Genomic DNA, 11,832 nt, shown 5'->3' on the forward strand with positions numbered 1-11,832 from the left:
GCGCACCCACCTAGGAATGGAATGACCTCCTGAGTCTACTGCTATTGCCTCAGCCTGAAAGCTTCTATAGCTCTCAATAACTGACTGAGTTGTCATTCAACTTCTGAGTTAATGCACTGAGTTATTCGTGTCATGCTACAGAGAAATCAAACGTGCACGACTAAGTAGCTCTGTCAGATCAAAAAAGAGTTCTTTGCGTACATATTTTGTACTGAAGGAAGCCTCAGAGATTAATGCTTACTTTATGGAGATTACCAAATATGCTGAAACCTAAAGGTGCTTTGTTTAATGATATAATGAAACACTCCTTAAATGGTACCAAGCATTCTTGGGCTTCTCTCCATTTTGTCACTCGACCAAGGTTAATGTTTTCAAGATCTCCATTACTCCACATTTTCATCCTCCCTTGCCCCTAATTCTATGCCCTAATATATTTTATATTTGTAGATAGCTTCTCATCGAGCAGAGGCTACCCTTCCTCTCTGAAGGACCCTGCACCTACATAAACATAAGCTGATGTACAAACCTCCATAGATACAAGAATATTTACTCTGATCCGCTCAACTCATAGCAGTGGAAATCATGGAAATGCCACATAATTCTTCTTCTGTGACATGAGAGCTACCATTATTATATCCTCTTACACACCTGTTTTCTTTCTTTATATGCCTTTGCTTCCTTTGTCAGAGCTAATGTTTCCTTGGAAAGCAAAGTCTCCTGAGAGATACGTATGGCATCCAAATGTTTACAAAGCCGTATTGCCTGAGGAAAGAGGAAAAAAAAAACAGCACAGGATGAAATATCTGGAAAGAAAATGAAGCATTTTTTCAGCAGACTTGAAAAAGAAAGGGAGCTTTCCTTGCCTTCAATTTAAACACAGACTATACGTGTAACTTTAAACAGTATCATACAAAGACGTTCAAGAATCTCCAGCTTTGAATAAGGCCTTTTTCATCTACCTTACTATAACAAGGATTTTAAAGAAGAAAGCGTTCTTCCTCGCATGCACACAGCACCATCATCTGTGAAGTTTCTGTGCTCAGCTCTCTCGGTGGTTCAAACACAACTTCGACATTTTCATTGTGGACAAGAGAGACAAGCAGCTGTGCGAAGCAAGCAATCCTCAATGTGGGACCGCCACAAACAGGTACTGATGGCACCCCTCCCAGGTTCATTAACCCTGCTAAAAAGGCAGGCGGAGTTCTGCTGCATTACAGCAGAATCACCACCACTACCCCTGCAGGTTCTCAAAGGGCTCATTTGATTGCTCCCCATTTAACATACAGGTTATGGTAAATAACCCTACGAATGCCACCCTTCAGCGTGCCTCTTCTTTGACAATTTTCACAAGTGCTGGGCTCAGTAAAAAGCAGGAAGGTACGTGGGGAGTGTCAGAGCCCTGAAAACAGCTTACTTACCATGGTAGTTTTACCAGAAGCAGGTGGACCAAGTATGCAGATCCTTGGAGCTAAGAAATGAGAACATGCAAACGTTAAGATGTGGACATGTCACATAAGCATATTTCTATCTATTCCAACAGATAAATAGTTTATGGGATAAACTGTAGCACAAACAGGAGCATTTTCTTATCTCAGTTTGACTTCTATTCCCAAAAGATTGATTTAGAGCATATCATGCAATGAAAAAAAGTAGGTAAATTGTGTTTGCAGGACAAGGCTACTTAAAAGTGACTGTTATTGTAATCATGGAGTCGTTGACATTGGATGGGACCTATGGAGATCATCTGATCTCTCCTCATTTCCTTATGAAGTAGGGTAGCAAAACCACACCAAACTTTGGCAAAGCTTTTGTCTCCCATCACAAAAAACAAACAAACAACCCACAACTTTGCATTTTAGTTGCAACTGAACAGCTGTGTCAGGGCTGGAAGAAGATTTAGATGTTGCAAAACTAAGCCCTTTTTCCTCCACGCTTTGACAGCTGCCTTCATGTTCTCCAGTCAGTGTTGAAAGGCCTTTTTTTTTCCCTCCCCTTCTCTGTATGTTGTATTTCTCTGCTGCGTGTCTCCCACCCAAGACAGGGGAGAATCTTCACTGATAGCTGTAATGTGAATGGAGTAGGGGCAAGGCAAAAAAAGAAGAGGGAGGGGAAATGGAGCAGCTCTCAGGAAAGTATTTGGGATGTTTTTCACAACCATATTTTGGGCTGCAATCCCCGGAGCAGTCATTTTCTATTAATGCCTTTGATGTTTTCTCAGGAAAATAAGAAGAAGAATAAGATCATCTGCAGATGGGACTGAGAAGTGCTTACCAGGAGTAACGCAGGTCAACACAGAGGAGGGATCCGCAAGCCCATGACCCTCTTCAGTTCTTAGTAACTGAAGGAGATGCAGTTGTCTGATGACAGCAGACATGGAAGGATGTGGAATGTATTTTGATGAGGCCTTCCATGCACGTAACAGTTATTGGGCAGGTGCAATTTTTAAACATACATGAAGCCCAAATTACAGATTCATCTCGACAAAGTTATCTGACTCGGAAGGTTTAAGAGAAAACTCCCCCTTATTGGTACTTGCAAATGCAACAGAACTAGTACACAATGTAGAAAAATACTTTAAAAGGATACATCAGCTGTTTTTATCACCTAATTTCTTTCAAATGTAACGTGATTAAATCCTAGGGCTTTCTTTTTTTTTTTTTTATTTTATTTAATCTAACACCTTGAAACTCCAGCCCGATACTCAGGAATTATTTATAAACAGCGTCATAAAAGAGTGCTCGGGTGCCAACACTAATCAACTTCTTCAAACCACTTCAAAGAAAATCAAAAAACCTTTCCATCCACAGATCCTTTTGAGGTTTAACTAGGAGCATGATTTAAAATTCACAAGAAAACCCTTAGGTATTGAAGCTTTAATACACAGCTTTCTTGGACAAACGTTTGATAAAAAACGAAACATACCATTATATACACCATATCATGCTTTAATATTGCCCAGGGCTACTGTAAATGCTCACTTTGTACTAAATCTGGTTTTCTCTCTGCTTAGTGACTCGCAGCAGATGGGGCAGCGTAATTCACTGATTTACTCATTTGCACACTTGCGAGGCTGTTCTAAAGCATTCTCCCCAAACATCTGACACGAGGGCACAGGCAGGACATGGCTGGATGTCATATTTAACCCCCTCCAATCAGCAGACAATGCTTAATGCTGCAGGTCCGGACCTCCAGCCCCTAAATAAAGTCAGAAAAATCTGGAAGATGACTTTTTCTGCAGGAACAATTCATATTTCATTCGGTGCTTAGTCTCAGTGTTACAGAATTTACTCCTCCAAGCATTATTAAGTTGTAACATTCAAGGATGCTTTTAACAATAAACAAAAGGAATCCTGGAGTAATGAAAAACAGCCGGACTCTCTGCATTCCATTTAGGTCCAAATGAGTCTATGATTAATATTAATGCAATAAAATCTGCTTAATCTGTAAGGGAAATTCCTCGTCAAAGAGGAACAGCACAGAGCACGTGAAGAACATTCTTACAGAACTTTGTTAAAGTCCTTCAGAGGTACAATTGTAAAGGAAAGGCTCACAGAAATGCTGCTTGGATCCTGAAAGCTCTCTTTGTTAACTAACACCAAGGTACAAGGCACAAAAAAGGCACCTTTGTATATAAAAGAATTCTCATTCTTCTCATTAAGGTTTTCAGAAGGATCACATAAAAGAAGGATATCACAGAACTGGAAGCACAAATCCATTGGCACGCATCTGACCTAGGAGCTTTCCAAGGCAGTAGCGAGCTATAATCATCATTAGACTTGTTTATGTTTTTAAGAGTACTTTAGATCTTATTATTAATTAAAGAGGGTTTCTAACTTCACACCTGGGATAGATGCAATACTCCTTTTTCCACACGTCTCTGTTTGAAATTTTCTCTAGGGCTAAAGCTGTCTAGCAAGGCAGGATCATGAAAATTCATCGCTTTACTGATGGCTCTAATAAGGGGTTTTTTTTCTTCTAAATAGTCAGCACCTTCTGCCATGATCAAAAAGGTAAAATCAACCCTGTTACAGATCTCTGTTACGTTATTTTCCATATAATTTATCTCTAAAACAACATTTAGTCTCTAATTTTAATTGGAGCGCCTTCCCCTTCTTAATAGCTCATTCCAGACCAAAAGCAGACAGCATTTTTCCTTTGACAAACAAATGCTGTAGTTCTATCTTTAGCCTCCAAGTACTGAAGCCACGAAATGGAAACCCGCTTAAATCCACTCAAACAGTTCTGTGGGGCTCAACAACAAACGTTAAAGTAACGCAGAGAAATCTTATCAGCATCCCATCAAGCTGAAATTCCTCTGCAAATTGCCCACGGGCCAATAAAACAGGTTGATTTCTGATGCTGCCCACATCAGGAAGAGTTGGGCATAATTTGCAGGACTGGATATTTCTTTCTGGTTTTGATATGAAGCAGCGTTTCAATCAACATCCATCCGATCCCTACCACGACGTATAAAGATCTCAGAGCACCTCCAGTGATAATGACTTCATTGATGCTGCGGCGGAACTTTCATAATGGTTTACTCTGGTTTTAAAGCAACATCAAAGCAACGTGACACCAGCTATTCCTGACAGCTCACGCAGAACAAAAATTAGAGTTCCGTTGTGCATATCCAAATAGAATCTGCCTAAGGGTGAACAGTTTGTAAATCAAATAATTTGATTGAGCCTACATGCTTTTATTGTGCAGAGTACAGCCTTCCCATTCGATTTACCAGGCTGTGTTATCCACACAAGTAGGCACAATCACTGTTCCTTCATCTGAGATGCCACTGAGCGGTGGAACTCATTAACAACAGCTAGGAACTAACTAATCAAAAACCAGAGATTCTGCCAGCCCAGGTAGAATGGGAAACCAAATTTACACCTGACAAAAGGAGTAATTAGCGAGCTTAAAGACAACAGGAAATATCAGATGGGGCACAGAAGGCATTAATAATGGATACAATAGAACTCTTTGTTATTCCCTTAGAGGGTTCTATTGTTATAACTGCTATAAGTGTAATTTTTATTAGATTATCCACTTAAAAAAGGAAAAGAAAAAGATGATGATGAAATTAAAAGCATCTTACTTAAAGGCACTGCCAAACACTCGGTCCTTTCTTTCCCTTCCAATTAATGGTCTGAAACCTTTTATCCGCCCTTTGCCAACCAAAACGCCATTTCTGAACAGCTCTTTGCAAATGAGGCCTTGCACTGTCTCTGGTCTCTCAGTCTTCACTTACCGTCATCGTTGTGCTGCTCTAAATAGTCTATCATAAACTGAATGGGGTCCTCTGGCTTATGAATTAACAGCTCTTCAAGCATGTTCTGAAAAGCAAGAGGACAAAGTCAGAGGGAGATTCGAGGGCTCTCAGCCTCCATACGATGCAACGTTATAGCAAGGCGGTGACGAGGATCTTATTAACTCATTTCCTTAGGTCCCCTTCAACAGACAAAGCAGGGAATTTAAACCCTATTTGACAGGCTGAAAAAGTGAAATACGGTTTTACAACCCCCCCCCTCCCAATAAATAAATGAATGAGAACCCCACAGCAATTTGCTTTCACTTCTGATACACACAGAGACCCGGTGGTGTAATGGCTGAGCCAGCACTGACACCAACGCACACAGACAGCACCAAACCAACTTACTGTTGAACCTATGGCACGTTCCCACAAGTACCAGCCAGCCTGGAGGGCAATGGGATAAATGGGACCAACAGGAAACACGCACAACTGCCCCGAATCAACCAATCAAACCCACACAGCAGCTCATTTCGCTGCTTTAACTTCACTGCTCTCCCTCCTGCCAGAAAAAAACAGCAGGAGAAAGAAAGAGGAAGGGGTTTAAAGCCCCTTTTCTCAGTGCTGGTTTTGGATCCCGTTCTCTTATTGCACAGTGGAGGCTGCGGGGGGGGCTGAGGTGAAGATGCTTCCCAAGGGAACAGGGCGCCTTTATTGTAAAGCTCAGGTTCTCGTGCCAAGTTCACCCCCACAACCATCGCTCTGCAGCGTTTATTGTGACTACGAGCCTCGCGGTGCCGGGCTGCCCCTCTCCCCGCCCCCGTTCACCTGCAGGAGCCGGAATAGCCCCCGTTGCTCCGCGTAGCCGCACATCGACGGCGGCCACGGCCGGGCGGGGGCGTCCATGGCGGCCCTTAGCAACCGGCCGCGGCGTAGCGTTGTTATGGAGTGACGTCACTGCGAGAAGCGACCCACAACGTAAGGGGACGGAACGTGGTGTGACGTCATAGAACGGCGACGGTTGCTACGGAGACGGCGGCTGTGGTTGCTAGGGATACGGCCCGGCCTAGGCCTCACCGCCCCGCACGGCCGCACACGCCGGTACGGAGCCGCAGGGGGAGGCCCAGCTCGGTTCTCTGAGGCGGGGAAGGGATGAGGGCGTTGGGGCCATCTGCGTTGCCGAGAGAAATAGAAGGACCAAGTTTCACCGGTGGCGTGTAGAGGCCTCTCTGTCCACCGCACGGGGCAATGGCTTTATACTAGCAAACAGACGGCATCTCTCCCTGCGGCCCTTTCCCAGCGCCGTGTGACTGATGCGTTGCCGCTTCATGTTTACAGCAGACCCACTCGGGTTTATGGCAGCTGATTGTCAGCGCCCCCCCCCCGGGCTCTCTGCCATCGTTACTACTGCCATGACTTACTGCCTGGGGCCCGGGGACTGCCGTGCTTTGGCGTCATATATCTTCTCCTTCTGCTGTTGTTGCTTTCCAACTCTGCTGAAAGATAAGAGTTACAGACGTCCAGCCGTGTTCATTTCTAAAAAGGAGCTGCTTTCCTTTTCTCCCAGATTCCAACGGAGGGAAAACATGAACGAGGTAAAGGATACCCTAAAAGTCATTGAAGACAACTACAAGCTCTTCCTGCAGCAGCAGTTCACGTTCATTGGAGCTCTGCAACACACCCGAGAGAATGCACACGACTTGATCAGACCCGTGGCGAGCATCAGCCAGGTACAAAGTACTCAACACAGAGGTCTCTGCTGATGGGAAGAGAGCACAGTGATGAATGAATGCACAGAAACCTGCTATTAACGTTTGTGCATAACTGCAAAGCAGTGGCAAAAGTACATCTCTTAGACATTCCCATTGATACAAAATGAATTCCATTGCTCTGCATCGCTGTAGGATTTAGCTTAATGCTGTCATTTCACTGTTGAGACACAGCCAGAAATACAGTGTATGATAAACAAACCAACCCTCCCTCCCCAGCCACACATGGAATCTATAAGCCTTAACTTGCAGTAACCAGCATACTTGCCTCTTCCCTTGATATTGGTGCTGCTGTATCTTTCTGTAGTGCTTATTAAAAATAATGGCTGTGTTACAGTGATAGTATGATGGATCGAGGGCTGAAAGTCCCAAGTGAGCTAGGTGTTTTCTGGGCTGGTAAGTGAAATGTCTTGGAATTTTGATAACAGGATGTTTTAAGTAGTGAAAACTTCAATCACTGGAAAACAAAAGGGAAAGAAAAATCCAAACAGAACCCAGGCACAAAGACCAGAAACATGTCAAAGCCAGACTGAAGGCCAAGCACTTATCAGGATTAAGAAACAGAAGAGAGCTGGTTGTATTTCTGAGGGCTGACATTGTTCTAACATACCTGTTTTGTTTCTAATATTGAAGAGGACTCCTACAGACACTAAGTTAATTTTCCCCCCAAAAAAGGCTTTGAAGTTTTGTATAGCATTATGCTGTTTTTAAAAGCACGGGCATTGCAGAAGCACAGAGCAACCTTGAACTCTGCTTCCTGGTGGGCTGAAAGACCTGCTTTTTGTAGAGGGTGAAACCTCCTAGCAACTACTTCATACATTACACTGACCTGTGGTGTCACCTGTGATACAGTGGACTCAGCAGTGGCAGGTCTTACTGCGTGGGTATCCTAAGAGTATAACATACCACATTAGAGGAGGGATAGAAAAAGGAAGAGATTGTTACTGGGAACATTGGTACTGCACGAAGAAATTTCACTGGGACAAAACCAGACATCCATTTAGTTTCACTGCCATTCTTCTGCCCTATCACAAACCTATTTTGAATTGTGTATAGGAGGGCATAGGAATAAAAGCAACAAATACCTGCGCTGTCACTTACTTCAATCAGAGACTCAATTAACCCAGCAAGTGCCTCCACCTCTGAGCCTGGCTGTGCTCATGGCTTCGGTTCAGCTCTCCCTGAGCTCCCCAGGCTGCAGCTTAAGAGCCAGCAACTGCCTGCTGCAGAGCTGGGTGGTCATTGCAAGCTGTTGCTCATATTGTCCTGGTCCCCTCCTGGATATGTAGGTGCATTAACTCTTTTCAGTTGATAAGGACAGAAAGAAGTCCTGTAACCCTGCTGATGAACACCCAGGCTAAAACATTATTCTCTTTAGGACTATTTCTGCTCAGAGCAGCAATAAAAAGAAATCCTGCCACTCACATGGACACAACACACAATGAACACAGAGGAAGGAGGAATCTGTATTGGAAATGGACCCTTAGGGGCCTTCTTTGTTTCTCTTACAAACCTGCTGAGAATTTGCCCTGGTGCACAGCATGGCTATTCTGTATGCACAGAGCATACTGGTGTTAGAGCAGTTCCTTCGTTCTTATGCTGAAGTCTTACAGAAAGCACTGAATGTGTTGCAGCTCAGTCATGGCTGCCAACCTCCCCCCTCTGCGTTTTACATTCCTACCACTCAATGTCTGAAATGCTTGTAATGTCTTTGGAACAGATACTGAATCTCTTGGCACAGTCTTTCACCATGCAGTGCCACTTACTCTGAGTAACAAAACCACTCAAGGCAAACAGGGAATTGTCAGTGCTGCAATAGGTTAGTAAGGACAACTCGGGTTAAATGGGTTTAATTTTGCTGTCACAGCTAACAGTGCCAAATAAAGAACCATGAAGAATGTGCACGTACACAAGCACATCCATGCTGCTACTCCAAAACACTCCCAGTTTAGCCACCACCCCCATCTCCCACCCCATTCTATGCAAGCAGCTGTGGCAGTGCAGAAGACAGAAAACTCCTTGCTTACACCCAACCCATTTCTGCAGTGCTAGTAGCAGAGCTGTATTTATGGCTGCAGTATTGCCATCCTTCTCTCCAAAGAGGGAAGGAAGGCTTATCACTGTGCTGACAAGCAGATCCATTACCCCAGCCCTCTTCAGCTGTGATCAATGACGAGCAAACATCTCAGGCATGCCCTAGACAGCTTACTGCTTGCCTCTGTATCAGTTTCCATAGTGGCTCGTTCCTTCAGTCACACCAGAAAGTATCTGCTGTTCTGTTTACTAACCTAAGCAACTTTGCAGCGTATCACAATGTAATTTAACATGCATGACTCTGTCTTTCCCCATGTTGCACTCTGCAGGTACAGTCCTACATGGACCACCACTGTAACAACTTAACGGACAGGCGTATCCTCACCATGTTCCTAAACATCTGTAATGACCTGAGAAATCTCTGCCACAAGCTGGAAAGCGTACATCCTGGTAACAGCACAACCAATGAAATTCTGGAAAGATGCAAGCTGCTCCTTAACCACAGCAATGATCTGAGCACCATCCGAGCTAAGTACGCCTTTCTATCAGCTGAATTCTGTGGAGGCAATTGTGGATACAGGAAGACTGTTGCAAATACATTCCTAATTGACATCCCTGTTGATTTCTGTTATAACACCATTCTGGCTCATCCCTGCTATTCCTGCTCTGTGTATAGTTAATTTCTGTGGAGCAGGTGTTGATATGTGCTTTTGCAGGCTGAGTCCAGCAGCCACAATGCTGTGTGTGGCACAGCTCCTTTCTCAAGTTCCATCAGTGCCCTTTTGTTCAAGGGACATTGCTGTCTGCATCTCTACCCTCCCCAGTGGGCCTAAGGCTGCCACTGCTGGGCTCACAGGGTTGCACTGCCTGGACTACTCAACGAATGCTTCCTTCTGTCCCACAGATACCCCCACGATGTTGTGAATCACCTGAGCTGCGATGAAGCAAAGAACCACTTTGGAGGTGTGGTGAGCCTCATCCCTATTGTTCTGGATGGCGTGAAGGAGTGGCTGTCCCACACTGAGAAGCTGCCACGGCAAAAGCCGTGTAATGTGAGTGCTAGAAGTGCTGTCTCTGAGAAGACGGCATCCCAGGATGCAGCAGCTAGGGCAGCCATTTCCCCCAAAACACCTTCTGTCCACCCTGAAGCTCAGATCTCAGTTACTAACAAAGATTGCGTACAAGTGCAGGGAAATAAGCATGTCAGAAAGCAGCACCTGAGTGACAAAGAAAATCACTGTGGGAAACTTAAAGGCCCCTGGAAACCACCTGGCAGACATGCCTTTTAAAGGATCCGAGTTCGTGCGTCTTCCACTTAACTGCCTTTAATCAGGTGGCTGATTAAAGATAGCAAAATGAATGCTAGAGATCCATGATCTGAAGAATTAGCCCTGCCAGATACATCCTCCTCCTTCCTTGCTGTTATTTCCACTTTCCTCCTGAAAGTCAGCTCTATACAGAAGCAACTTTACCACTCATGGTCCCTTTGACAAGTACTGTGATGAGAGTAACCAGAATAAGAAACAATCAGGTTCATCAGGTTCACACTGGGCTTCTCCCTAAGATGTCCCCACCCCAGCTGATCCCACATGGAAATCACCTGCTTTTTGGACTAAAGAATCAGTGTTGCCAGGACTGGAATGCCACTGGCTATAGGAAATGTTAGCATGGCTTAGCTGAACTGCCTGGGCTCTGCTGGGTCCTTGCAGATCCTCACACCATCACCAGTAACACCACCCAGCACATTTCCCTTATGCCCATTTCGACCTCTTTGCTGTCAGCAGAGCTGGAGATATCAAGGATTCCTCCCCAGACCTCTACAAAGCTAATGGGGGCTCCTTTTCATTAAGTGTGATTAATGGGAATGTAAGGGAAGCAGAGAGTAAGTCTCCCCCCTCCCCCCCTTTTCAAGAAAAGAACCCAGCTTCCTTGATTTTCAAGGGTGTTATAATGCCGGTTCATTAAAACTGAAAGGCACTGGAAATAGTCTCACACTGCTTTCCTAACAGCACTTTGCAATTCCAGCACAATAGCTTTCCACCATTGCTGAGAGCAGCTTTCTTCCCAGCCCGCTCAGGGGTCTCAGCAGTCACAGAGCTCCCACTCCCTGCAGCCGACATGCATCGGTGGTGGTGCTTTTATTCAAATGCAGTTAGCTACAAACTTAGGATCTCACTAATGCAATGTCTTCCCTGTATCTGACTGCTCTTTTCCCCTCCCACAGGCAAATTAGCTCCTGTTCTTTGCTTCCTGCTGGAAGACACTCCTGAATAAACAATTTCCCTTTGCACACTTGGCTCAGTTTGCTAGAATTGTGGAAAGCTGTTGCCTTAGGACCAGATTTTGGCAATGAGCAGCCAAAAAAGAAGGGAGAATTAACACAACACGGAGGAGGGAACATAGCAAGGAATGATAGCTCAGATGAAATAGGAAGTAGCTTCAGGAGCACTGTTATTCCTCACATAGCCCCCTCTTTCTTCTGCACTTTCCTTCCTTCCCTGCTCTCTAATACAGCTGCCCATCTGGAGAAGAAGCCTATTTTTATGAGGCATCACAATCCAATTGAAACGCAATGAACTCCAAAATGCTACTGAACCTTCCCGAGGCCACACAGACTCCACAGCAGCAAGATGTGCTTCATTAGGGAGCTGTGTTGCAGAGGCAGCTTCAGGGAGGGAAATCAAAGCTGTCTGCAGCTGCCTGGTTGTGTTTCACGTTGCAAAGACAAGTGTCTGATAACCATTGCTGGCCTGGAAAGTTTTCCAAACCCAGCACAGCTATGTTGAC

General features: G+C 44.7%; 2 protein-coding genes across 5 annotated transcripts in view; one reads left to right on the top strand and one right to left on the bottom strand.

Annotated features, from left to right (window-relative positions):
• The window catches only part of AK8 (adenylate kinase 8), a 61,096-nt gene extending 54,878 nt beyond the window's left edge, over positions 1-6,218 (bottom strand). Inside the window, exons 1-5 of one of the 3 annotated variants that reach the window (XM_072352428.1) lie at positions 6,071-6,191; positions 5,651-5,804; positions 5,243-5,327; positions 1,419-1,468; positions 649-762 (exon numbers count right to left, since the gene is read on the bottom strand). In XM_072352428.1, coding sequence (XP_072208529.1) covers positions 649-762; positions 1,419-1,468; positions 5,243-5,324 — 246 coding nt within the window. In that variant the 5' untranslated portion in view covers positions 5,325-5,327; positions 5,651-5,804; positions 6,071-6,191. Of the gene's footprint in view, positions 1-648; positions 763-1,418; positions 1,469-5,242; positions 5,328-5,650; positions 5,805-6,070 lie in introns of all 3 variants that reach the window. The other 2 variants (XM_072352427.1, XM_072352429.1) reach the window with 2 other exon arrangements.
• Positions 6,219-6,246: 28 nt separating this feature from the next.
• SPACA9 (sperm acrosome associated 9) lies at positions 6,247-11,330 on the top strand. Of its 2 annotated transcripts, XM_072352432.1 has the most exons (5): positions 6,248-6,343; positions 6,810-6,972; positions 9,375-9,577; positions 9,950-10,097; positions 11,270-11,330. In XM_072352432.1, exons 2-5 carry the CDS (start codon positions 6,829-6,831, stop codon positions 11,276-11,278), a joined length of 504 nt encoding a protein of 167 aa, XP_072208533.1. In that variant the 5' UTR covers positions 6,248-6,343; positions 6,810-6,828; the 3' UTR covers positions 11,279-11,330. The 2 variants fall into 2 exon arrangements, with proteins under 2 accessions (XP_072208532.1, XP_072208533.1); XM_072352431.1 differs by lacking the exon at positions 11,270-11,330 and having other exon boundaries at positions 6,247-6,343; positions 9,950-11,165.
• The last annotated feature ends 502 nt before the right edge of the window (positions 11,331-11,832 follow it).

This window comes from Excalfactoria chinensis, chromosome 18, assembly GCF_039878825.1.
Source record: "Excalfactoria chinensis isolate bCotChi1 chromosome 18, bCotChi1.hap2, whole genome shotgun sequence".
Taxonomy (NCBI): Eukaryota; Metazoa; Chordata; class Aves; order Galliformes; family Phasianidae; genus Excalfactoria; species Excalfactoria chinensis.

Excerpts from the sequence above, each read along its gene's own strand:
- SPACA9 (XM_072352431.1), top strand. The coding sequence starts at position 6,829 with ATGAACGAGGTAAAGGATACCCTAAAAGTCATTGAAGACAACTACAAG. Across the intron at positions 6,973-9,374 it reads CCGTGGCGAGCATCAGCCAG|GTACAGTCCTACATGGACCA; the intron begins GTACAAAGTACT and ends TGCACTCTGCAG. Across the intron at positions 9,578-9,949 it reads CTGAGCACCATCCGAGCTAA|ATACCCCCACGATGTTGTGA; the intron begins GTACGCCTTTCT and ends TCTGTCCCACAG.